Source organism: Stenella coeruleoalba (genome assembly GCF_951394435.1).
Source record: "Stenella coeruleoalba genome assembly, chromosome: 1".
NCBI classification, from domain to species: Eukaryota; Metazoa; Chordata; class Mammalia; order Artiodactyla; family Delphinidae; genus Stenella; species Stenella coeruleoalba.
In genome coordinates this window covers 14,506,309-14,531,247 of record NC_137169.1, presented here as the reverse complement: position 1 = coordinate 14,531,247, position 24,939 = coordinate 14,506,309, and the positions used below count along the sequence as shown (strand labels likewise).

Here is a 24,939-nt window from a genome sequence, read left to right as displayed (position 1 = left end):
CAGTTAAGGCCACAGAAAGGGCCAGCTGATTGCGGGCGTGCTGAGGAGAATGTCTTGCTCTCTTTCAGTTACTTGGTGAATTACTGGGGAGCCAAAGTTGTCTCAGAATTGCTTTCTTGGCCTGTGAAATGTGCAGAATATGGAACAAGTTTTATATAGATATAAAATGTGCGTTTTACCATTTTCTGCTTTGGGTGTATTCTCTAGAAAGACCTGGTGAGCAGACTTGAGAGCCAAATCTCAGTTGAAGGTTGGGACTCCACCCAGTTCTGCTTTGAAAATTGAATTTGGAACAATTCTTACAGTTAGGGAGCTGTTGAGGCAATACCAAAAGCTTCTACCTCTGTGATTGCTCTTTTTGCTTCTTTCAGGAGGCCTGTGCCCTTCAATATTACTTCCTGATACTCTGGAGGATTCTAGGGATTTTGCCACCATCAAAGACTTACATGAACCAGCTGGCCGTGAACTCACCAGAGATGAGTGAATGTGACATCCTACACACTCTGCGGTGGTCTTCCCGCCTCCGGATCAGCTCCTATGTCAACTGGATAAAGGTACCACAAGGCTTGCTGCTATGGAGTATTCAAAGCCAACATACTCTAATTCTAGGAACTTTTAAATTTAAGGCTAATGAAAGCCTTAGACACTGTCTGTATTGATCTCCTGAACACTTTTTTCTTGCTGTAAATAGGACCACCTTATCAAACAGGGAATGAAGGCTGAACATGCTGGTTCTCTCCTAGAACTGGCATCAAGCAAGTGCAGCTCAGTGAAATACGACGTTGAAATTGTAGAGGAATACTTTGCTCGACAGGTATGGAAGTTGGGGGTCCATAATGATAGAACTTGACTTATGCCACAGTTTTTTTTTGCTACAACTAATTAATATCTTGTGTATCTTTAAAGATCTCGTCCTTCTGTAGCATCGACTGTACCACCATCTTGCAGCTCCATGAAGTTCCCAGTCTGCAGTCCATCTACACCCTCGATGCTGCTATCTCGAAGGTCCAGGTCTCTCTGGATGAACATTTTTCTAAGATGGCTGCCGAGACCGATCCTCATAAGTCATCTGAGATCACCAAGAACCTGCTTCCAGCCACACTGCAGCTCATTGACACCTACGCATCATTCACTAGGTGTGATGGGCTGCCTGCCCAGAGATGTCGGGGATGGGGGAATGCAGATGCTTGGGTGGTTTACTTTCATCTTTAAATATTTTCTAGCATTTTTTTGTAGGGTGCAAAGAAAGATAATGTAATTTTTCCAAACACTATCATTTCTGTTATTTACTAAGATGAAGCTCTTTAAATTTCATGGTATGTAGGTAGAGAAAAAATTTTCTTAATGAGTTAGAGAGTATTTTTAAAAAATATTCATTTATTTATTTGGTTGCGCCGGGTCTTAGTTGCGGCAGGCGGGCTCCTTAGTTGTGGCGTGCGAACTCTTAGTTGCAGCATGCATGTGGGGTCTAGTTCCCTGACCATGATCGAACCCGGGCCCCCTGCATTGGGAGCACAGAGTCTTAACTACTGCACTACCAGGGAAATCCCCTAGAGAGTATTTTGAAACCCAGCCCTTTCTGTAATAAAGATTGCAAATTACACACCCTGTAGACTTGCTTTGTTTATTCTGCATGATGTTTAAATATTTTAGAATTCATTTATAAAAATCGGGAATTTATTCACAAGTCAAGATTTCTGGTTTTTCTTCCTTTGGAAGAACTGGCAAAACTGGGCGTGTCTTCCCACCTGACAGTGACAAACTGCAGCTAAGGACTGGCTGCTTCTCGTTAGCCATTCTCACTGGGCCCCTTTAAGCTCATTTACTTTATCTGGTCCCTGTAGGATTTCACTGTTCAGTTCCTGTTTTATGGGGTGTTGATGGTGAAAGGGACTTAGATCGTTGTAAAACTTAACTAATGTCTTAGTGTGAACGCTTTGCAGTAGACAGAGGACTATTGCTTGAGGCAAAATTTTTGAACGAATATGAGCAGTAAACTTGAATGACAAGTGAGAGTGTTTGCTACATGTCAAGTACTTTTCTAGGTGTTGGGGGTACAGTGGTAGCAAAGCTGACCGAGTCACTGCCCTCTGAGAGTGTCTAGGCTCTAATCTGGCCCATCAGACTAAGACTTTCTAAACTGAGCTGTTAATACATGTTCCTGGCAAATAAGTTTAGGAAGTGCTTTTTTTAAAAAAGAAAAAATAATACTTCTCAGAGCCTTTAATATATACATTGCCAGTCTTCTGAGGCCAGGAAGAGTGTGGTAGATATGTCCTGGAAATTGAGTTTTGTAAGCATTTCAGAGGATGGCATATTCTTTGGGAAACAATTACCCATTGTAATTCTTAGGAGACCCAACTGAGATAAAGGTTTTTCGATTTGTCTAGGGTTAGTTTTTCCTAACCAAAATGGCACTAGATTCCTTCAGCTTTGACATAACCCCCTATTTTTTTCTCCAGAGCCTACTTGCTGCAGAACTTTAATGAGGAGGGATCCACTGAAAAACCTTCCCAGGAGAAATTGCATGGCTTTGCTGCTGTTTTGGCTATTGGCTCTAGTAGGTGCAAGGCGAACACTCTGGGTAAGTGAATGTGCTTTTGAATAAGACTGCTAACACTAGTATGACTAGTAGTGCTATTTTTCTCCCTTTCTACCTGTCTACTGCATTTATCATTTATTGGAATCTTTCTGAGTGTCAAGCATTGACATAGGTTTATCTGTTTTGATCTTCACAGTAACCTTATTAGGTAAGTTTTGTTATTATCCCCCATTACTCATTAGGAAATTGAGGCTTAGAGAAGTTATTTGCCCAAATCCTACATCTTGCAAGTGGCAGAGCTGGGATCCAAACCAAGATAACTTGATTCCAAGGCAATAGGCTATTTCACTGTTGGCAAAGACCTTTGTTCTTTTCATTTATAGAGATTAGGAAAACTAGCAAGCTACCGCTTAGTGCTTGGGAGAACTTCTTCCTTGTGTTCGGAATGATCTAATCGAAATTTAGTTTGGGGAATCAAAAGGTCTTGAGCAGGATTGGAGTTAAGTGCAATAGTTACCCTTTAAAATTTACAGGCATTTGTGTATTCCTGAATTTCAAGCTTCAGGGACCGTTTTAATGTTCAGATATTCTCACTTTTAGAAATTTAATTCCATTACTTCTTTGAATACTGTTCTTAATGTGCATTAATGATCCCTGCCCTCAAGATTTGTGTTAAGTAGAAAAGAGATCAAAGTGATACCTATTCATAGAAGGTCTAGATGTTTCATAGTGACTTGTAGTGACTTGCTCTCACTTTGCATCTTTTATTCAGTTGTCTTCTTTACTTGCAAGGTTAGAAAGTGAATACAATGGGAAATGAAAACCTTACAATTCAGATTGTTAGCTGTTAAGCAATTAGCAAGTTTTTGGACATAGTGCTGCTACTGAAATAAATATCCATCTAAGCTATCTTAGTAATTATTTTGACAGCCCGGGCTGTGGTGTGTTTCTCTCTGCATTTGGGCTTGGCTTTTAAAATGCTGCGTGTCATTCTTTCTCTCTTACGATGACTCCTTGTCCTTTCTGTCTCCTCCAGGTCCAACACTGGTTCAGAATTTACCATCTTCGGTGCAGGCTGTGTGTGAATCCTGGAACAACATCAACACCAATGAGTTTCCAAACATTGGATCCTGGGTGAGCGTCTGTTTGTTCCCAGGAGTAGAAATTAGGAGCACTGTTCTGTTTCTGTGTTCTCTTCTTACTCTTTAGGCTTAAACTAGCTACCAAGAGATCTTAATATGCTGCAGTAGTACTTGCTATGGCTGAATCAATAATCAAGGCCTTGAATTACTCAAATGGTACTCATATGATCATTTTGCTAAGAATAAGAAGTCTGTTACTGGGTTATAGAATAACTGCTTTATTACAGTGGACCCTTGAACAATACAGGGTTGAACAGCATGGGTCCACTTACACATGATTTTTTTCACTAAATCTGGACTGCAGTACTAAATGATCTGTGGTTGGTTGAATCTGTGGCTGTGGAACTGCACATATGGGGGGCTGACTATAAAGTTGTAAATGGATTTTTGACTGCACAGTCAGCACCCCTAACCCCTGTGGTACTTAAGGGTCAACTACTAGGAGCCTCAGTTTCTTCATCTGCTAAATACTGGGATGTAAAGATTAAGGATATTAAATGTAAAGTGCTTAGCACATTATCTGTGACATGAGTTCTCAGTAAATGTTAACCGTTTCCTTTCCTTTTTAGGTTATATGTCAAGAGCCTGCTCCTTTTGTCATACATAATTTTATGGGGTAGCTTTTAAGTTCTCTAGGCTTTTGGAAGGCTGTTGAGTCCTCTGTTAGTTTCCTTGATCTTTCTGTGTGCTCTACTCAGATTACCTCTATTAACAGATTATTGCGTTATTACAGTTCTTTGGAAAAGCCAAGTGTTATAATCTAGTTATCCCTGCTTTGTAATCGTGACCTCTGTTTACATCACCCAGAGCTATAGTGCAAGGATAATTAAGATATTTGTAATGTGGACCCAGATGCATTGTAAAATCCAGATCTTTCTCAGTTACTAGAGGCAAACAAACATAGTTTTAATGTTAAATATAATACATTCTAATTATTTGAAAAGTGGTATTGGGTATCTTAACTATGTACTAACTAAATTTTAGCTTAACTTTTTTTTTTTTTTTTTTGCGGTTCGCGGGCCTCCCACTGTTGTGGCCTCTCCCGGAGCACAGGCTCCGGACGTGCAGGCTCAGCGGCCATGGCTCACGGGCCCAGCTGCTCCACGGCATGTGGGATCTTCCCGGACCGGGGCACGAACCCGTGTCCCCTGCATCTGCAGGCGGACTCTCAACCACTGCGCCACTGCGGAAGCCCTTAGCTTAACTTTAACTTTTAAATTTTAACTCGACTTTGTGCTAATTAAAATTTGTTAACTGTTTCCTTTACTCCACCCCACTTTCCTTCCCAGGATGAATAAGAGTGTATACTGAATAGAGTCATTGTCTGTAAATCTCAATGGGGTCTTCGGTTATGTCATCATGGTTTATTTTTTCTCACGTAAGAATTTGGTCCTGGGAGATAGATGGTCTATCTGTTGATGTCTGCTTTGCCTCCTTTCAGCGCAATGCCTTTGCCAATGACACCATCCCTTCTGAGAGTTACATCAGTGCTGTGCAGGCCGCTCACCTGGGGACTCTTTGTGGCCAGAGTCTGCCCCTGGCTGCTTCGCTGAAGCACACCCTCCTCTCGCTGGTCAGGTTGACTGGAGATCTTATAGTGTGAGTACCTTTTACGTAGCCCTAAGTGCTCTCTACTCCTGTATTCTGTCACAGCTAAGGGAAGACAATGAGAATTTTAATAACTGCATAATAATACTTTTTTTGCCTGCTATAGCAGAGAGAGCCTGTTGCCTTAGAGTATGAACGTTTACCTAGAATGATTTTTGGCTTAGATGTGAAGGGCAGCCGAGTACCTCCCCCCTCCTTCTGTGTAGTATGTTTCAGAAAAGGCATGCTGGTTTTAAACCATATTGTGATTTGGAGGTACTCTGGGTTTAAGTTTCAAGGTGACAATGATGTATTTGAAGTCGTGCTTCTCCAGATTCGTTGCGGAAGTTAGATGCTGCCATCGTGGAGACTAAGGGCAGGCCAGTGGAGGGACTATTTTGTTTTCCTGTACATAGGTCACGGGTAAAGTCCTATATCTCATTGCCTTAAAAGTGATCCAGAGTCCTGGGAATTCTTCTAGAAAGGTTGTCTGGGAGGGTTACTAGTTTAGGTTTCAGTTAATTTTCTTTTCTAAATATTATAAAATACATCTTATAGTATTAATTTAACATCTTAAAAAGTGAACTTTTCATATGGAAATGATTTTAACTTCTGATATGATAATGAGAAAGGAGACCATGAAGTTGCATGATTATACCTATGTAAAAAACAACTATCAAAGGAAAAAAGCCCTTCTCAGTAAATGAGTAGATTGCCCTCTCCTCCCCTCGCAGCTTTTGAGAGGAGTATATTCACTAATTTGGTTCTGTTTTCTTTGCTGAAGTTGGTCCGATGAGATGAACCCGCCACAGGTAATTCGGACCCTGCTTCCCCTTCTTCTGGAGTCGAGCACTGAGAGTGTCGCTGAGATCAGTAGCAACTCTCTGGAGCGCATCTTGGGCCCTGCAGAGTCTGATGAGTTCTTGGCTCGCGTTTATGAGAAACTAATCACTGGCTGTTACAACATTCTGGCTAATCATGCAGATCCCAATAGGTGAGCCTGATTGGGGAGAAGCCTCCGGTTCCTGTGACCTCCTGCTACCATCAATGAAATGTACCAACACTAGCTTCTTTATGTTGTTAATTAATAGATTATGATTGTGCTTTTTAACAGAAAGTTCTATACTTGTGTGCGTTTTGTGTTCTTGTGGACACGCATGAAAGGTTACTTGGAATCTTCTTTTGTAATTAATTCTTAGGAATAAACGTGCTGTACTAGATGTGATGAAGTGTACAAAGGAGCATGATAAAATTTCTAATATTTTTGTAACCATGCTTCTGAGATAGGTGTTCTGTGGAATTAGGCGGTCTCATAGCATTGTTTGACCTTGATAGTATAGGCCATGTTGATGTAGGAGAGTCTTACAGAACAGGTGAATAAGTTACAGTTTTATCCCACTGAGAACTGTACAGATAAAGGGTTCCAGGTATTGGGATTTCCTGCCTTTTTGTTGTTGGGGAATCCAGGTTTTCATCAGGGGCTGCCTTTTCTTTTTCTCTCCCTCCCCACTTCTCTTTCGTCCCCCCTCCCCCCTTCAGTGTTTCCCTCCCTTCCTTCCTCTTTCTAACAGTTTGAAATAACAGCAGTGATTCTTGGAACTCTTAGCCATCGACTACATCAGTTATCTCAGATTTTAGGAATTTTTAAATTTTATTTCAGTTTAATTCCTCAAAAATTTATTGAGCACCTACTGTATGCCAGGGTTTATGCTAAGCTTTGACAAAACAGAATTGAATATTGCCCTCAAAAGGTGTAGCCGTAAACAGACTTTGGATTTTTAAAGGTCAGGATTAGCAGGACATTGAAACAGCCCTTGTTTCTGGTAGTTAATTTTTCTTTTGGATTTTCAGTGGACTGGATGAATCCATCTTAGAAGAATGTCTCCAATATTTGGAAAAGCAACTGGAAAGCAGTCAGGCTCGTAAAGCTATGGAGGAATTTTTCTCTGACAGGTGAGCTATATTTTGTTCTCCTCAGTGAACATTTTTGAATATCTCCTGGAAGTAGGGACCTGTCTTTGTTGACTTGGGTGTTCTTTCTCAGGGAAGTCAAAAGCCTGCTTAGGTGTTTGTACCTCTGGGAGGACTTCAGTTAACTGCTGACTCCTTGAGGTTATTGGTGGAGGGGGTTGATTTCATGAACACCTGGCATTGTTGACTCACAAATGACCAGTTCCCCTAGAGGGGATGAGATTGTGAAGAAATAGAAACGCATGCCTAATTTTATGTGAAGCTTAATGTGATTCTTCCATTTTTACCCTCTTGCCTTTCAGTGGAGAACTTGTGCAGGTCATGATGGCAACAGCCAATGAGAACCTCTCTGCTAAATTCTGTAACCGAGTTTTGAAATTCTTCACCAAACTCTTCCAGCTGAGTGAGTGACAGCTTTTAGTAATCTTCTTAAGGGAACTTTGATGTCCAGCTAATGACTGTGCCTATCTTCTGCCCAAGTATAACTATGGCATGAAAATGCTAACATGTGGAGAGAATCCCTCAGAGATAGTTTGGAAGGAAGTCGAAAACTTCCTTGGAGCCTTTCCCCCTTTCCAGGCTCACAGTCTGCGCCTTCCTTCCTTTCCCCCTGCCCTCCTTCACTGACCTTCGCCTCTCGGTCTGTCTCCAGCTGAGAAGAGCCCTAACCCGAGCCTTCTGCATCTCTGTGGTTCCCTGGCACAGCTGGCTTGCGTGGAGCCTGTGCGTCTCCAGGCCTGGCTCACCCGCATGACTGCATCGCCCCCCAAAGATTCCGATCAGCTGGATGTGATCCAGGAGAACAGGCAGCTTCTACAGTTGTTGACCACGTACATTGTTCGGGAAAACAGGTAGGGCACCTGCATTTATTTCACATGTTCTAACGGCCCCAGAAGTAAGGTGAGATCATGCCGCTGTCTTTCTTTCAGGAATCAGTTGTGAACATTTTCAGTGATTTCATAGCTCCCTCTCAGTAGACTCAAGGAATCTAGTGGCTCTTCTTGATTTTTCCCATGGAAAAACTTTTGCAGTGACTTGGCATGTCAGTTGTAACGGGGATGAATGTTCTGTGCTCTAGTAGCCCAAGTCCACAACTGGGCTTACTGTGTATGGTCATGCATTTAATGTTTAAATTTAAACTCCTTAATTAACTCTTACAAATTTAGAAGTGTACAGTCAGATTCCTGTTGATTACTTACCAACTTCCTATTTCTTTTCTATCAGCCAAGTCGGGGAAGGTGTGTGTGCTGTGCTGTTGGGCACCCTGATCCCCATGGCAACAGAGATGCTGGCCAATGGTGATGGGACTGGTTTCCCTGAACTCATGGTTGTGATGGCTACCCTGGCCAGTGCAGGTCAAGGTGCTGGCCATCTTCAGCTTCATAATGCTGCTGTGGACTGGCTGAGTAGATGGTAAGAGGGTGAAATTGGAGGAATGCATCTGTATGTTACAACATTGCTCTTAGAGAAAAGGGGGATAATTAATTACAGGCTATTTTCTGTAGCTCAGAGTGAGTATAAAAGAAATTTGAATCTCTGCTTTTTTATTGGGGATTGAGGGAGTAGCCAGTAACTGTTCAGTTTAGATTTAATCTTCATTATTTTATTAGTAGGATTTTCTGTTCATTATTCCTGGGAGAAGTCTTGGGGAAAGTGTACCACCTGCCACTGATAGGAACAGAGCCCCCAACTTCTGATTACCCACATAATTTTCTAAGAATGCCTTTGGTTCACAGTGTCCACAAATTGATGTGAGATATGTGAAGATGCTTCCCTTCTTTGATTCCTTAGATGATTTTGTGTGTCCCCCCCTCCTTTTTTTTCCTTTGGGACAGCAAGAAATACCTGTCACAGAAGAATGTGGTCGAAAAACTGAATGCCAATGTAATGCATGGAAAGGTAAGACAAGTGAGGAGTGACGGCAGTCAGGGAGTGGTGATTCTTATCTTTGTGGCCAGGTAGAAGTCTCCTTCCTGTTGGTTTCTGTCCCTGGCTAGCCTACAGAGGATAAGGCCTATAATCTCAAAGGCCTGGAAGTGTGTAATTGCTAACTGCATGCCCTTAGGCCTCTTCTCGGTGGCAAGAAGTGATAGGAAGGAAATATTCTGGTAAGCAGACATCCAACAGAGTCCTTCTTAAAACAGTGAATTCCTGCTATTTTTAGGTATTGGCATGCTCTGGAAAATTGTCCCCTGCTCCTGCATTGGAACTGTGTGCTCTGAGTGTTATACGGAGTTACGGTCTCCCTCCTCAGCTCCAGTCCAGATGCTAGAATTGTTTACTTTACCTGAAAGTTCAGGTCACTGTGCTGAGAAAAAGGGTGGAAACTGGCAGAAATCTTGCATTCAGGCATTTTCTTCCCCCACCCAACCCATGAACTTGACATAGTGGCTAAGAGCAGATAACTGGCCTCTGACCCACCACAGCACCATTCATCTCTCCCTGCTTTCTTGCTGATCTTTATCCTTTCCACACTGAACTGTTAAGAGTGCAGAGTGAAGGAACTTAGAAATCTGAGGCTTTGATGCCAGACTTTTGGGTTTTTTTAGGCAAGCACGAACTATCTGCAGTGATATGCTGGAAAAATTTTCCCTTGATCTCTGAAGCTATTCCTCCCCTACTGCATTAATTAAAAACCCAGTAATTTAAATATCTTCCACTAATGGTTAAAAAAAATGGTAACAGCAGGAAAAAAGCCAATGAGAGCTTATTCATACTTTTAATATAGCTTTTTTTCTTTTTTCTTGAGGTGTAATTGACATAGAATATTATATTAGTTTCAGATGTACAACATAATGATTTGATATTTGTTTTTATTGCAGAATGATCACAGTAAGTCTAGTTAATACATCAGCATACGTAGTTAACAAAATTTGTTTTTTCTTGCAATGAGGACTTTTAAGACCTACTCTCTTCATAACTTTCAGATATGCATACAATAGTATTTATTAACTCTAGTCACTATGTTGGACATTACATCCCCATGACTTACTTATTTTATAACTGGAAGTTTGTACCTTTTGACCCCCATCACCCATTTCGCCCACCCTCCTACCCACTGCCTCTGGCACCACCAGTCTGTTCTTTGTATCAGTCTATTTTTTTCTTGAATGATTTTTGGCTCCATTTTAACTTTTTTTTCTTGATTTCCATCGTACTTCATTTTATAAAATTTTTTAAAGAGTTGTCTTTGTGCTTAAGAAAGAATGAATCACACTGATTCAGTACAGTTTATTGACCAACTACATGTAGTCATAGTGCTGCGAGCTGAGGAAATAGATAATTAAAACATGTTGTTTTTCTTCTCTGCTTTTATACTATTCCTTTGATATTGAGCTTTATTGGAAAAAGCTTGAGAAAACACAGTTTACATAATAACCAAATATGGAGAACTGAGGTTTCCGTGGTGTGGTGGTCTTCTCTTACAGCATGTGGTAGTCCTGGAGTGTACCTGCCATGTTATGTCTTACTTGGCTGATGTCACCAATGCCTTGAGCCAGAGTAACGGTCAAGGCCCAAGTCACCTCTCAGTGGATGGGGAAGAGCGGGCCATTGAAGTGGACTCAGACTGGGTGGAGGAGCTGGCAGTGGAAGAGGAAGACTCCCAGGCTGAGGATTCAGTAAGTAAAGTAACCACCATGGTCATGGCTGATCGGCACTTGCGGAGCTCACACTAACAGTCCTTTGGCCCTCCCTCTAGCCCCTGGGAGCTTCCGAACTCTTCCCAGCCCTTGTTGCTTTCTCACAGCTTACATGACTAATGCCAGACTGACTTTCCAGGCCTGCAGAGCAAGCTGTAGGGCTCTAATCTCCTAGGGGAAGGACTGTTTAATAAACAGATGCCTTCCTCCATCTAGAGGCACTTGTCATACAGTTCCTTGGTTTTTGCATCCAAAATGGAGTTTCAGAGATGAGTCTTCATGGGGATGGTGTGAGCTTCCTTGTAGAGAAAGCATAAGATTTATTTTTTTCTTAGCCACAAAACCTTAAGGTCTCACCTGAAATTGCAGCATATTTATAGCCTGCAAGCTATCTCCAGTTGGAGTAGGTTTCTACTGGTCATTTATGAGTCAGTGGTTTACTCTCCGTAGGGTGTGTTTTTATGGGTCCCTGTGTAGAAGGATATATTTCTGATTAAAACTATTCATTATCTTTGAAGGATGAAGATTCTCTTTGCAATAAATTGTGCACTTTTACCATCACTCAGAAAGAATTCATGAACCAGCATTGGTAAGAGTAGTTTCTCGTTTCAGGTGAGGGTTTGCTGGGCCTTGATTGTTGGGACTTCTGGGCTCATTGACTGGTTCTCATTCTTCGTAGGTACCACTGTCACACCTGCAAAATGGTTGATGGGGTGGGTGTGTGTACAGTATGTGCCAAGGTGTGCCACAAGGATCATGAGATTTCCTATGCCAAGTATGGATCCTTCTTCTGTGACTGTGGAGCCAAGGAAGATGGCAGCTGTCTGGTGAGAGATTGGAACATTCTCTCGGCTATAAAGGGTGACTTGTGACACAAATGCTTAAGCCAAACTGGGAAATTCCCATGTCACCTTCATGGTGGCCTGGGTCTAGGACTAAGTTCTGGTTGTCATTGATTAGCTATATAGTCATGGCCTACGCACTTCACTTAGAATATTAGAACTTGCAATGTCCTTAGAGATCTTGCAGTTTTTTCAAAGACCCCCTCCACAATTTCAAGACCTATTGCTCTGAGTGGGTAAAGTACCAGACATTAGGTGAATACAATGAAGATCAGAATTCAGGCTTTTGGATAATCTTTAAATGGTTAGCCAGTGTCTCCTTTGGGTCAGATTTTCCTTCAGCATCTTAGGCAGTATTTCATCTCTGCTTGTGGCAAGACTTGGGGCCTCTGACGTTTTCTGTCCCTAGGCTCTAGTGAAGCGAACTCCCAGCAGCGGCATGAGCTCCACCATGAAGGAGTCAGCATTTCAGAGTGAACCCAGAGTTTCAGAGAGTCTCGTGCGCCACACCAGCACCTCCCCGGCTGACAAGGCCAAAGTCACCATCAGTGACGGAAAGGTTGCTGATGAAGAGAAGCCCAAGAAGAGCAGCCTGTGCCGCACAGTGGAGGGCTGCCGGGAGGAGCTGCAGAACCAGGTGGGCTCCGGTGGCGTCCAGCACGGGGGCCAGAGCACAGAGCCTGGCCAGCTGGTCCATGAGCGATCAGTGCACCAGGCTCTCCTTACGACTCCACTAGTGGGCGTGGGGTTGTTTTCTCCTCTCTCTAAATTTACTGATTTCCACAGTGGAATATGAATAGTGTGTGTTGTCAGTCACTACTTCATAAGGAAGAATTTATGACTGAGGAGTGTTTGGGAATTTTGTGGGAGGGTAAATTTTAGTTGTGTAACACTCTAGAACACACTTTCTTGGTCAGGCTTTCTCATCTGAAGCACAGAATACAGAAAATGATTTGAGCGATTATTTTCTCAGTTTTCACTAGAGGCATTCTAGATGCATTGGGGAGAAGTTAACTAATTATACATGGTGGGTATAATTATACATGGTGGGTGCGTTCAAGCACCTATCCAAGTAGGATATCGACGTGGGATCCCTGGTTTAGGAAGATTGCTCTAGGTTAGTAGCACAATAGCGTATTGACTGGAATCAAATCCAGTGTTATTGGAGAGAGTGAGATGAGGGCTAGAATATCAAACTGAAGTGAGGAAAGTGGGTTCTGGATTCTGTAGGTAGTTACTAGCAAGATTGTGGTGATGAGTATGACCCATTATTTTTCTCTTTTTTTTTTTTCACTTGTGTATTTGGATTTTTCTCAGGCCAATTTCTCCTTCGCTCCTCTCGTGTTAGACATGCTCAATTTCCTCATGGATGCCATTCAGACCAACTTTCAGCAGGCTTCAGCTGTGGGGAGCAGCAGCCGGGCTCAGCAGGCCCTCCGGGAGCTGCACACAGTGGACAAGGTGGTTGAGATGACAGACCAGCTGATGGTGAGTGTGTCAGGGTCTGGGAGTTAGGTGCATGTGGGAACCAGCACGTTGACTGAGATGCCAAAGTGTGTTAGACATTCGGAGGAATATATTCAGAACTTAGAATTTAAGATACTGTGACATCCAGTGTGAAAATCAGCATGTGAGGTGTGTCTTCCAGAGAAGGGAATCCAGAGGTCATTCGGACAAACCCAGCGAGTAAGTTTCCTTTTCAGTTCACATAAGCATGTGAACCCCTGGATGTGAGGAACGACGTTTGGGGGAAATTATAATGGTTAGAAATTTCTTCTGTATGTAAAATAGAATACCTCCTTATTGTATCTTCTCCCCTAAGGTTCACCTTGTTTACAAAAATAATGCTTGTCCTCTTCGGCTTAGAGCCATAGATTACCTTTAGGTCATCTTCCTTTAATTCTTCCTATGACTTGGGTTGTAAGTTGTAAGTCATTATCCACTTTACACCTGCTGCTTAGCACTGACTGTAGGACCCCTGGCGTGGTCTGCCTGGAGTCTTCAGCAGCTGTGTAAAGTAGTAGGAAGTAAAGTGTCGGCATTTCCGGAAGGGAAATGTGAAAATGAGTGAGGTACACAAATAGATCTCACAAGGTGACTGCTTTTAAGGGAAACATAATCACTTGGTAATACACACACATATATTCTGGTATTTTATTAAACATCAGTCACAGTTGGGAATTCCCTGGTGGCCCAGTGGTTAGGACTTGGCGCTTTCACTGCTGTGGCCTGGGTTCGTCCCTGGGCAGGGAACTAAGATCCTGCAAGCCATGTGGCGCAGCCAAAAAAAAAAAAGGCGTTTAACATTTTTAAAAAGTGAATACTTTGTATTAATTTAGCTTCATGCAACATTCACTGCATTGTTCTTATTGGACTGACAATAATTTTGATGAATTTACCTAACTGTCTATGGATTAGAGATTGGAATCCATTGCTTTAATTAATTAATTTTTGGCTGCGTTGTGTTGTCGTTGCTGTGCTCGGGCTTTCTCTGGTTGCAGCAAGCGGGGACTACTCTTTGTTGTGGTGCGCGGGCTTCTCATTCTCGTGGCTTCTCTTGTTGCGGAGCTCGGGCTCTAGGCGCACGGGCTTCAGTGGTTGTGGCGTGCGGGCTTCAGTAGCTGTGGCTCGTGGGCTCTAGAGCGCAGGCTCAGTAGTTGTAGCGCATGGGCTTAGTTGCTCCGAGGCATGTGGGATCTTCCTGGACCAGGGATCAAACCTGTGTCCCCTGCATGGCAGGCGGATTCTTAACCACTGCGCCACCAGGGAAGCCCAGTCCCGTTGCTTTTGAATAACTAAATTGTGCAGTGTCTCAGTCACGTGAATAGCATGTGTATGAATCCACTTGATCTTTTTTGCCTTATTACTGCCTTCTCTCTCTGCTTCCCTCTTTGCCAGGTTCCCACATTAGGTTCCCAGGAAGGTGCCTTTGAGAATGTTCGGATGAATTACAGCGGAGACCAGGGCCAGACTATTCGACAGCTAATCAGCGCCCATGTGCTCAGGAGGGTGGCTATGTGTGTGCTCTCCTCCCCTCATGGGCGCCGCCAGCATTTGGCTGTCAGCCATGAGAAAGGCAAGGTGGGTCTTCCAATTCCTTCTCTTTCATTTGAGGTCATGTTTGTCTTAGGTGCTGAGCAAAACAAATAGATGACTATACTCAGATTGGCCCTCAGGGAAAATGTCTATTGGGTTCCAGCAAAGCTTCAGGGACAGAGCTCAACAAACTTCTACTTGAACCCTGAGTTACTTTATTAGACTTAGGACCAGTGTGACTAGAACAGAGAGTCTAAATAATTAATTCCCACTCTATTGTGGGAACCCCTAGGCGAAGGTAACGACTGGTGGTTTCCTAGGACACCGTGGCTCCCAGTCTTTCCCATTTTGGCCACTCTGAGGACACAAGTGGGGAGAGAAGAGTCTTCATAGGAAGGCTCAGTGATCCTTATTTAGTTCTTTCCTGCCCTCCCAGCCCTCTAAGGGCACAAGGAAGTTTATCGTGTTTTATAGAACCAGGAGAGGTTGGAGGAGAGTATCCTAACTCACACTTTTCTATATTCTGACTTCTTCATTATCAGTAAAGTTGTTGTAATCACACCTTAAGTGAAAAACAAACTAGAGATTAAAATAGCTCTAAAATCCTTTCAAAAACATTCTCAGTGAAAATGAGAAGGGACAGTAGTATATGGGAATTGTTTAAATATTTTATGAACTGATTATACGAAGAGAAGTTGGTTTCTTTTGTCATCTCTAGAAGGAGGAGATGAAAGGCATTCCATTCTTTTAACCAGGGGATGTATGACTGGTATTGGTCTTGGAGTTTCCTAAGAGACTTGCCCACCAAAAAAGCCTCCAAATCAGTAGCTCTAGTGAAGGAATGTTTTTTTATTGCTCTGTGTTCTCTGAGAGGATGTGGGTTAAGAGTAAATTGGTAATTATTCCTTTGCAGATCACTGTCCTGCAGCTCTCAGCTCTCCTGAAGCAAGCAGATTCCAGCAAAAGGAAGCTGACTCTGACCCGCCTGGCTTCTGCCCCAGTCCCCTTTACTGTGCTGAGCCTCACGGGGAATCCGTGCAAGGAGGACTACCTTGCTGTTTGTGGGCTGAAGGTAACAATCCTGATCCAGGTTTGGTTCTGTTAAGCTATGGACCCCAGGCACCTTCTCTCCCCTGTTTTCAGCACCACTTTCTCTTATTCATTGTTGAGATCAGAACTTAAAAGCCATTGGGAACACAAAAGAAATCTCTGAATTTCTTCCAGATCTTCCAGATTTCTTTTGTATTGGAAATAATCTTTGTTGTTCTTGACACTTGAACACGTTACTAGACAGTCTGAGTACTGTCTGGAGGCAGGGAATATTAGGGACGAAAAGGCAGCATTAGAACTCTGAAATTAATTAGGCTACTTTCCAAATCAGTTTTTAACCATTCTGTTCCTTCAACCATGTCCAGGACTGCCACGTGCTGACCTTCAGTAGCTCAGGCTCTGTGTCGGATCATTTGGTTTTGCACCCCCAGTTGGCAACAGGGAACTTCATCATCAAAGCCGTGTGGTTACCTGGTTCACAGACTGAGCTAGCGATCGTCACTGCAGATTTTGTCAAGGTATAGTTACAGCCCTTTGATGATCTCATCCTAGAATGGTTTTGCTTTTAAATCCAGAATGCCTGATCTCCGTTATATGTGCTAGCGTCTCTTAGAAATTAAAAACGAAAAATCCTAACATTTTGTTGCTTTTTGTTATGTTGTTGAGCAGGACCTATCTGTGTGCAGGTAGCAGAAAATTGATTCTGGTTCAACACCCACTGTGTCCAATCCACAGCTGTTAATTACTGTACTTGGTATAGAATTTGTTGATGTGTATCTCTCCTCTGCTCATTCCTAAGAGGCAGTGAAAAGATACTTGATCATCTTGTGCTCATTGTCTAGCACTTACAGGTGCTTGCTGAGTGGAGATTGAGTGCTCATTCCTCACTGATTGCAGCTCTGTGGGTTCACCAGGATAGTTTGGGCATGGGACTGAAATGGATCTCCCTTACTTGATCATTCTTCCTTCCATTCTGCAGATTTATGACCTGTCCGTTGATGCCTTGAGTCCAACCTTCTACTTTCTCCTGCCCAGCTCAAAGATAAGAGATGTTACCTTCCTCTTCAACGAAGAGGGAAAGAACATCATTGTTATAATGTCTTCGGCTGGGTACATCTATACCCAGCTCATGGAAGAGGCCAGCAGTGCCCAGCAGGGACCCTTCTATGTCACTAATGTGCTGGAAATAAACCACGAGGACCTGAAGGTTAGAGCACATGGCACTGTTCCCTTCTATGCCAGGTTTAATCAGCCTAGCAAGGCTTCTGTTGTTCGTTTCTCTTTTTTCTTCTAACTTTTTATCTAATAGCAAAAACTTTAGTCCTTTAGGACTAAACTTGAAATTCCTGTATTCTCTTGGTATTTTTAAGGTTTCCTGCGGGGATCTCATACTTTAAGAATGAGACCCCATAATCATGGTGTAAAATGAATGAGCAGCCAGAGCAGAAGCTGGTGCCCAGGCAGCATGAGAAGTTAATGCGGATGTTGTGTCTCTGTTGTGACAGGACAGTAACAGCCAGGTGGCAGGTGGCGGTGTGTCTGTCTACTACTCGCACGTGTTGCAGATGCTGTTCTTCAGCTACTGTCAGGGCAGGTCGTTCGCAGCCACCATCAGTAGGACGACGCTGGAGGTGTTGCAGCTCTTCTCCATCAGCATCAAGAGGTGGGGATGAGCACTTAAAGGTGAACTGCCACAGCGCCCATGTTCAGCAGGAGAGCTCCGCCCCTCGCAAGGGCTCGCCCTTCCCTGCTTGGTGTCTTTAAATCAAGCGGTGTCCAGTGTTGGTAGGTTGGGCGGCCTGCATGGTTTGTCTCCCACCGTGGAGACCCCAAGCTGTAACAGGTAGTTTGGGGAGCCACTGTCACTCAAAAGGAAAAGCTAGGGTCAGGATAGCAAATGTGACTTTAATTTGATTACTGAGTTTTTAGAAGAGAATGTAAGTTTCTCCTAGACACTCGTGCTGCTAAGATGCCCTTTAAGTTTCCCTCCTGCGGGGTTGATCAGTAAATAGAACATGGTGTCAGCAGATGGGGCGAGCTTGGAGCTTGGGGAGGTGGAGGCTGCCATCAGACTTCTAGGTGACAGGGGTGTGTGAGGTAGTGAGTGTTTTATTTAAGGAGGAGGCAGCAAAGTTTTAGGGTCTCTTCTCCTCTTTCTTATCTGCCACTGAAAAGCACTTTCTCTCTGGCCTGTATTTTGTGAATTACCCGGTTTGAGATGAAATAAAATGGATACCATTCATACGTAGCTTGATGTGCTTGGAAATTCTTAAAAGGACAATGGGTCATCAGTCTCTGGCAGCTCCGTGGCCCTATGCAGTTGACAGCCTTATGCACATAGGGCCACCTATTCCCTCAGACCGTAGAACCCAGCAGCTGACTGAGATCCTAAACCAGGACTCCTGCTGGGGGCGCACATTGGGGTGTATGAGAGTATTTATGTGGCTTAGAATAAGACTGAGACTTGGGTAATTTGAGTCCTTGGGTGGGTATATTGCTCTGAGAGTCCAGTGGTTCGTGAGGATGGCCTTTAGGTCAAGAAAAGAACTGTTAGATGGTGATTGACACCCTAACTGTGGCCACTTTTGTTGTCTGTAGTTCCAATGGTGGCAGTAAGACGTCTCCTGCCCTTTGCCAGTGGTCTGAGGTGATGAACCACCCTGGCTTGGTGTGTTGTGTCCAGCAAACTACAGGAGTGCCCCTGGTAGTTATGGTGAAACCAGACACTTTCCTCATCCAGGAGATTAAGACTCTTCCTGCCAAAGCAAAGGTCAGTGCCCCGTTCTCCCATCACTTGAATAGACTGTGAACCTGCTCTCTTTTTATATTTGTATGTCATGTCACTTTGCCAGCTCTTTCAGTGGAGGCCTATAGAAGAATTTTCTCCTAGACGCCTTTTCTTTGGCAGCCTCAGCACCCCCTCAGTTGACCACGAATCCAGTTGCTTCTCTGCCTCTTTCTGTAGGTTCTGATCTGTAGGTGCGGGAACTACCACTCCTCTGTCCCCTCCTCCTAGATCCAGGACATGGTCGCCATCAGGCACACAGCCTGCAATGAGCAGCAGCGGACAACGATGATCTTGCTGTGTGAGGATGGCAGCCTGCGCATCTACATGGCCAACGTGGAGAACACCTCCTACTGGCTTCAGCCCTCCCTGCAGCCCAGCAGTGTCATCAGCATAATGAAGCCTGTTCGAAAGCGCAAAACAGCTACCATCAGTAAGGCCCCTCCTCAGAAGACGGGTAGGGGTCGGGGACTTAGAGTAGACCGTTGTATAGCCGTGAAGAAACAGGGACTGTCCTGCTTGTGCGGCTCATAAAGGTAGAGACTGTGCTAGCTAGTTTCTCAGAAGCAGAGTCAAGGTTCCGGAGGCCACTCAGCATTCTATGCACGGCAAGCACCTGTTGGCTGTCCACTTCAGGCAGCAGTTCCTAGGTGCCCACGAAAGAATTCTCTCTTGGACCTGGTTTGAGATGGTTTTCTCTGGGTTTAAGAAAAATGGCTTCCCTGAGGTGGTGTGCAGGGTGAAACTGATTGAGGAGTAGATCCTTTGGCTGGTTCATTCTCGCCGACTGGTGTAGAAGCCGTCATAGGTGTCTGAGCTGGAAGTCTTTGCTCCTGAGTGATGGAGGAGGACTCTTCAGGGAGTGGAAGCTTGAGTTTAGGAGTGAGTGACTCGGGTTGAGCAAAGATCTTTACAGGGTTCACCCCACTATCTGGAATTTGTTCTAGAGTCTGTGTTTGAGATAATCATGCAGCTCATCTTCCTATAAAGGAATAGTTTCCTTTGTTTATTTTAAATAAACCAGCTCTGAGAGAGCTTGTTGCTATTAAGTGTAGCCAATACTGACATCAGATTTCTTCGCCCGCTAGGTTGTGTTGTGGTTGGGGGTGATGACTGTTGGACAGCTGACCGCGTGTAGGCATCATACTGATGCAAACCTTATAATCCCGAGTTGGCCTAGAAAGATTAGGGAGTACGTGTGAGCTTAGGAGCACAGAGGTGGTGGGGATCGCACTAATGTTGCTCCGTGGCAATCTGATGCTGTTCTCCACAGCAACTCGCACATCCAGCCAAGTGACCTTCCCCATTGACTTCTTTGAACACAACCAGCAGCTGACAGATGTGGAGTTCGGTGGTAATGACCTCCTGCAGGTCTACAACGCACAACAGATAAAGCACCGGCTGAATTCCACTGGCATGTATGTGGCCAACACCAAGGTGAGGACTGACTGCACCGTGCTGGGTTCATTCGCTGGGTAGAAGGACTCGAGGACACATTTAGAAGGTTTGAGGACATATCTTCTCTTAGAATGCAAGACTCACAGTCATTAACCCTTGATTCTAGTTTCATGGTCCCTAGAATTAATGAATATTCTCACTTCCATGCCAAAGGGCTCCTATTCCCATGTTGTCAGTAGGGTTACTGGGCACAAGGCAGCAGGAGGTGGTTAATGCTGGGGAGAAAGAAGCCTGAAACTGAAGAGTCTACTCCCTGCTTCTGTTTTCCCATCCTTGGAAGAAAAGAAGTCAGTGCTGAGGAGTTAAAGAGGATAAAGGTCTTTTGTAGGATCACACATTGTGTCACTGTCACAGGAAGGATCGAAAGTTTGTCCTTAAGAACTTGCAGTAATTGTATGATATGTGCCTCTTCTCCCTCCAGCCTGGTGGCTTCACCATTGAGATCAGTAACAACAACAGCACTATGGTGATGACAGGCATGCGGATCCAGATTGGGACCCAGGCAATTGAACGGGCCCCATCATATATTGAGATCTTTGGCAGAACCATGCAGCTTAACCTGAGTCGCTCACGCTGGTTTGACTTCCCCTTCACCAGAGAAGAAGCCCTGCAGGCCGATAAGAAGCTGAACCTCTTCAGTGAGTCCCCAGCCCCTGGCATAGACTGTATCCTTCTCGTTATGAATTCTGACTGGGTGGCCACTTCTCTGTGGCTTTCCAGTATTCTAGGAACCCTCTGCTCTACTGATAGCTCTGTGGTCTCTGCCATCATGAAACTTTGAGCTTCGTTTGAGATATAAAGGAAACAAGATTACAGGAAAGGGATATACTCGAGAATGGGAGGGGTAAAGACAGGGTAAAACTCTGCTTCAGGGCTCACTTCTGTAGGGTTGGGTAGCCTTGCAGATGGGGCTGCCTGCGTGTGTAGGCAGCAAGATTAGCATGTGAAATTGCAAGGCTTTCTTAAGGCGCAGATGCAGGCCTCAGGGCACATGCCACTGAGAGATGGTTAGCAATGCCTTTAAACCCTCAGAGTACACATCCCTGAGCCTTTCATAGGGCGGGCAACGTTCCCTACCATTTACTGGCCACCTGTCTGATACTTTTCCTTCCAGAAACAGTTGCTCTTGGTATTCATTCATGATGATGATCTGTGCTTTGAACAAAAGGAGTGTTTAGAGATCCCTGGGGGTGGAGTTGGGAGACACGGTAACCTAATAGCACCAGAGGATCCCTACACTGGTGTTTGGGGACTCTTCTTCTGAGTAGGAGACTTCATGGGCTTTTGGTCCATGGAACTGTTTCTACACGTATTCAGCACCTATACAAGATGAAAGTGCTACTGAAGTCTCAGGAGATAAAGTTCCTCTATGCCTGTGAAATCGATGAGGCTTGGAACTTTGTCCAAACTAGTCTGGTCTTTGCTTTGTAGGTGGTGGTGGTGGTAACCCTTCAGAGAATGTGCTTCCTAAAAGCTTGCTCTTGCTTACTGCAGTTGGGGCCTCGGTGGATCCAGCAGGTGTCACCATGATCGATGCTGTAAAAGTCTATGGCAAGACTAAGGAGCAGTTTGGCTGGCCTGATGAGCCCCCGGAAGAATTCCCTTCTGCCTCCGTCAGCAACATCTGTCCTTCAAACCTGAGCCAGAGCAATGGCACTGGAGACAGTGACTCAGCTGCCCCTACCACCACGAGTGGAACTGTCCTGGAGAGGTACCAGCACTGACAGGGGCTGAATTCAGTTCTCACCAGTTCTCACTCTCCCAGCAGAACCTGTGTCTCGAGAGAGTGAGCCTCTAAGTGTCCCAAGTCTGGCCTGTGATTTTTTCAGGATTTCACTCAGTGTCTCCTTAGTGTGCCGACAAGGCCTGGAGGCGGCTCAGAGCCATCTGACTCCCAGGGCTCTGCCTGGACCCTTCTGTCCCTTCCCTTCTCTTAATAAGCTCAGGTACCCTTTGGAGTAGCCAGAGGCTGCTGACCAGAAGAGGCTTAAGCCAGTATTATAGATTAGGATCTAGTCTTGCTGAAGTTATAGGGAAAAATCTTCCCTTTCATTCCGATTTCATCGTCTTCTCATCTTCCTCTGCAGCAGCTATTTCATGTGGTAATAACACTGCTGGCAAGAGGCTGTCCCAGGCATCTTGTGGCAGAGTTCAGAGCCTCCTGAGGCTCCCCCCAGTGGCCTTCTTAAGCATTGCGCTTGGCTTCTTTGCGCTAGGGAGCTGCTGGTTTGCCGTGGCAGATGCGGGATGTAAGACGTTTAGTTCTTACATTGTAAGTCGTAGGAATAGCCTGGCTTGGAATCACGGCCTCCTGCCAGCAGCCTCCCCACCCAACCCCTTTTCTCTCTCTTTCTTCCGCCCCCCACCCTATTCTTATATTGTTTGCTTAGGATGTATTTCCAGGTTTCTCTGAGCTTCACATTTTTTTCCTTTTTTTTCTTTTGCTTCTCCCCCAAGTTCTGAAACTGAGTCCCTAACCAAGCTGGACCGGTTAGTATGCCCTCTTTCTTTTCTCTGCACGAGCGAGTGTGTGTCAGAGAGCGGTGTAACCGATGGCGTGGCTTTGCGTTGATTCCGCTTCTGTGGAAAAGTCCTCCTGCTTCTTTCTGTTCTGGTCATTGCATGGCTGCAGAGCTGTCCCGTGTCAAAGTGGAGAATGCGGAGGGTTGTGCGTGCGTGCTTGGTGTCGGCCGCTTCAGACTCTTGGCGTCCCCTTCCTTACCCCATCCCTCTCTGCTCCCTCTCTACAGTGGATGAGAAGCGGGGAGGGGGCGCCGGGACAGTGCAAAAGTTCTACTGTCTGAAAAGCCACCAGAGAGCTTGTTCTGTCCACCGTGGTTTTATGTCCCAGGTCTCTCTTTCCTGGCTCTTTACTGCCTTCCTCTGCCCCTTGATCTTTTCTCTCCAGCTGCCTTCTCCACACTTTCCCCTCTCTGTCCAGAGCTTCAGCCCTCAGGATGTTGGTCTTTTCACTGTGCTGCATTAAACCCACAGGAGTGAGCCCCTGGGAGCGTGTCACTTGGTACCCTTCAGTGGTTGGGTTTCCTGTCCTTCCCTTAGAGAAAATTGCCCAGTTTCCTAAAGGTGCTTTATAGTACCCTTTGAACGTTGGCAATTGGCGTGCACCTGAAAATACAGTTTGTTCTCTTCTCCGTACTTGGGGAACTCATACGAAGTGCCTTTGTGCATTTACTTGGAGGTGTAAGTAAAATATAACCCCAGCTCTCCCAGTATAAGAAGATGGTTTTAACCTTTCCCTTTGTGTGTCCCCTCTGCCTACTGATCTATGGGGCACCTGAGCTCCGGGTCCCATTGCATCAAGACTGTTAAGCCCTTCTCAGGGATCCCTGCCACAGGCAGCAGGAGGAAGCACATTTATCCGCTTTGAGGAAGAAAAGCCCTGTCTTTGAGTTACGGATTATGAACATGGCCTCAGGTTGATCTCCGAGCAGGAGCCAGGTTTCTTCTGGCCTGTAATACAAGGAAACGATATGCATGGTGCCTGTGGCAGGTCTTATTGTGCTTTGAGTTTGTGTTTGGCATTCATTAGCTGTCCCCAAGGTCCTCACGACTGTAGTCTGCAGGCTAAAGCACCAGGCAGAGAGAAGGGTTGTTGCACTCACACCACTTTTCTGTCTCCCTAGGCTGGTTGTGAGTTCTTTAGAAGCCCTGGAAAGCTGCTTTGCTGTTGGCCCAATCATCGAGAAGGTAAGTTACTTTTTTTTTTTTTTTTTTTTTTTTGCAGTACGCGGGCCTCTCATTGCTGTGGCCTCTCCCGTTGCGGAGCACAGGCTCCGGACGCGCAGGCTCAGCGGCCATGGCTCACGGGCCCAGCCGCTCCGCGGCATGTGGGATCTTCCCGGACCGGGGCACGAACCCGTGTCCCTTGCATCGGCAGGCGGACTCTCAACCACTGCGCCACCAGGGAAGCCCCAAGTTACTTTTTTAAAGCACATGGGAGCTTTCTGAAGAGGCAGGAAGTCAGTGGAGTCATCAGAGGCCTCGAAGCCTTGCAGCTAAAGAACATTCATAGCATAATCTTGATTTGCAAAGATGCTCCAGAGGAGTCTTCAGCTTAAGGCCTTATGTCCTGCTTTTGGGGGACCCATAGTGAGAGTGTTTTGTACAATAGGATGAATAGTCAATGTTCTGATTAAAGAACATTGTTCTGGGAGTCATGACCTTGGACTCTCTTTACCTGTATTGTGGGAGGATTGTAATTTCTGAAATTCTTTGTTTTGCTCCTTGCGGTCCGTGGAGCCTAACCTAGTCCTGGTGGCCGAGAAGGGAGGAAGGCGTGGGGGGCAGCATGTGGGCAGTTTATCCTGCATGGATTTGGTGGGGTTAGTGACAACCCTGCTGTCTTCTGCATCAGGAGAGAAACAAGAATGCAGCTCAGGAGCTGGCCACTCTGCTGCTGTCCCTGCCAGCGCCTGCCAGTGTCCAGCAGCAGTCCAAGAGCCTTCTGGCCAGCCTGCACACCAGCCGCTCAGCCTATCACAGCCACAAGGTAATCAGGGGTGCCTTCTGTCGAAGCGTAAGTTGTGGTACTGACAGGGAATCAAGCAAGTTGGCTTTTTGGATGTAAAGCAAAGGCGTAGCAAAGTAAGGTGGGGAGAGGAGAGCATTGAGATTAGACCCACACATCCTAAAGTTTCTCCTGAGAAATTAATAACTATCACTCAAAATGAGGACAAGCCAGTAATGGGCCACTGGTTTGCATTCATTTTGTTCTGTTATCTAATTGGATCAGGAAGATTTAAGGAAGGGAGGGGAGGGATGCTTGAGGAGGGGTGGCTGCTCACTGGAAGAGTGGGGCGGGAAGTCACTCAGGAGGTCAGGGCTCCTGGTGTTTCCACTCCTGCAGCTGTGCCACAGCCCTCAG

The 24,939-nt window shown here is 45.1% G+C and overlaps 1 protein-coding gene across 8 annotated transcripts in view; it reads left to right on the top strand.

Annotated features, from left to right (window-relative positions):
* UBR4 (ubiquitin protein ligase E3 component n-recognin 4) overlaps nt 1-24,939 on the top strand; it is a 128,553-nt gene that overhangs the window by 32,174 nt on the left and 71,440 nt on the right. For all 8 annotated transcript variants that reach the window (XM_079912598.1, XM_079912599.1, XM_079912597.1 and 5 more), the window contains exons 23-51: nt 372-554; nt 692-814; nt 907-1,136; nt 2,463-2,584; nt 3,579-3,676; nt 5,126-5,283; nt 6,056-6,265; nt 7,123-7,224; nt 7,545-7,645; nt 7,895-8,093; nt 8,467-8,655; nt 9,078-9,141; nt 10,671-10,862; nt 11,402-11,472; nt 11,563-11,710; nt 12,135-12,362; nt 13,043-13,213; nt 14,624-14,806; nt 15,675-15,833; nt 16,177-16,329; nt 16,791-17,018; nt 17,317-17,474; nt 18,410-18,581; nt 18,828-19,029; nt 19,870-20,033; nt 20,476-20,692; nt 21,549-21,765; nt 23,699-23,762; nt 24,430-24,564. In XM_079912598.1, coding sequence (XP_079768724.1) covers nt 372-554; nt 692-814; nt 907-1,136; nt 2,463-2,584; nt 3,579-3,676; nt 5,126-5,283; nt 6,056-6,265; nt 7,123-7,224; nt 7,545-7,645; nt 7,895-8,093; nt 8,467-8,655; nt 9,078-9,141; nt 10,671-10,862; nt 11,402-11,472; nt 11,563-11,710; nt 12,135-12,362; nt 13,043-13,213; nt 14,624-14,806; nt 15,675-15,833; nt 16,177-16,329; nt 16,791-17,018; nt 17,317-17,474; nt 18,410-18,581; nt 18,828-19,029; nt 19,870-20,033; nt 20,476-20,692; nt 21,549-21,765; nt 23,699-23,762; nt 24,430-24,564 — 4,641 coding nt within the window. The remainder of the gene's footprint in view (nt 1-371; nt 555-691; nt 815-906; nt 1,137-2,462; nt 2,585-3,578; nt 3,677-5,125; nt 5,284-6,055; nt 6,266-7,122; nt 7,225-7,544; nt 7,646-7,894; nt 8,094-8,466; nt 8,656-9,077; nt 9,142-10,670; nt 10,863-11,401; nt 11,473-11,562; nt 11,711-12,134; nt 12,363-13,042; nt 13,214-14,623; nt 14,807-15,674; nt 15,834-16,176; nt 16,330-16,790; nt 17,019-17,316; nt 17,475-18,409; nt 18,582-18,827; nt 19,030-19,869; nt 20,034-20,475; nt 20,693-21,548; nt 21,766-23,698; nt 23,763-24,429; nt 24,565-24,939) is intronic.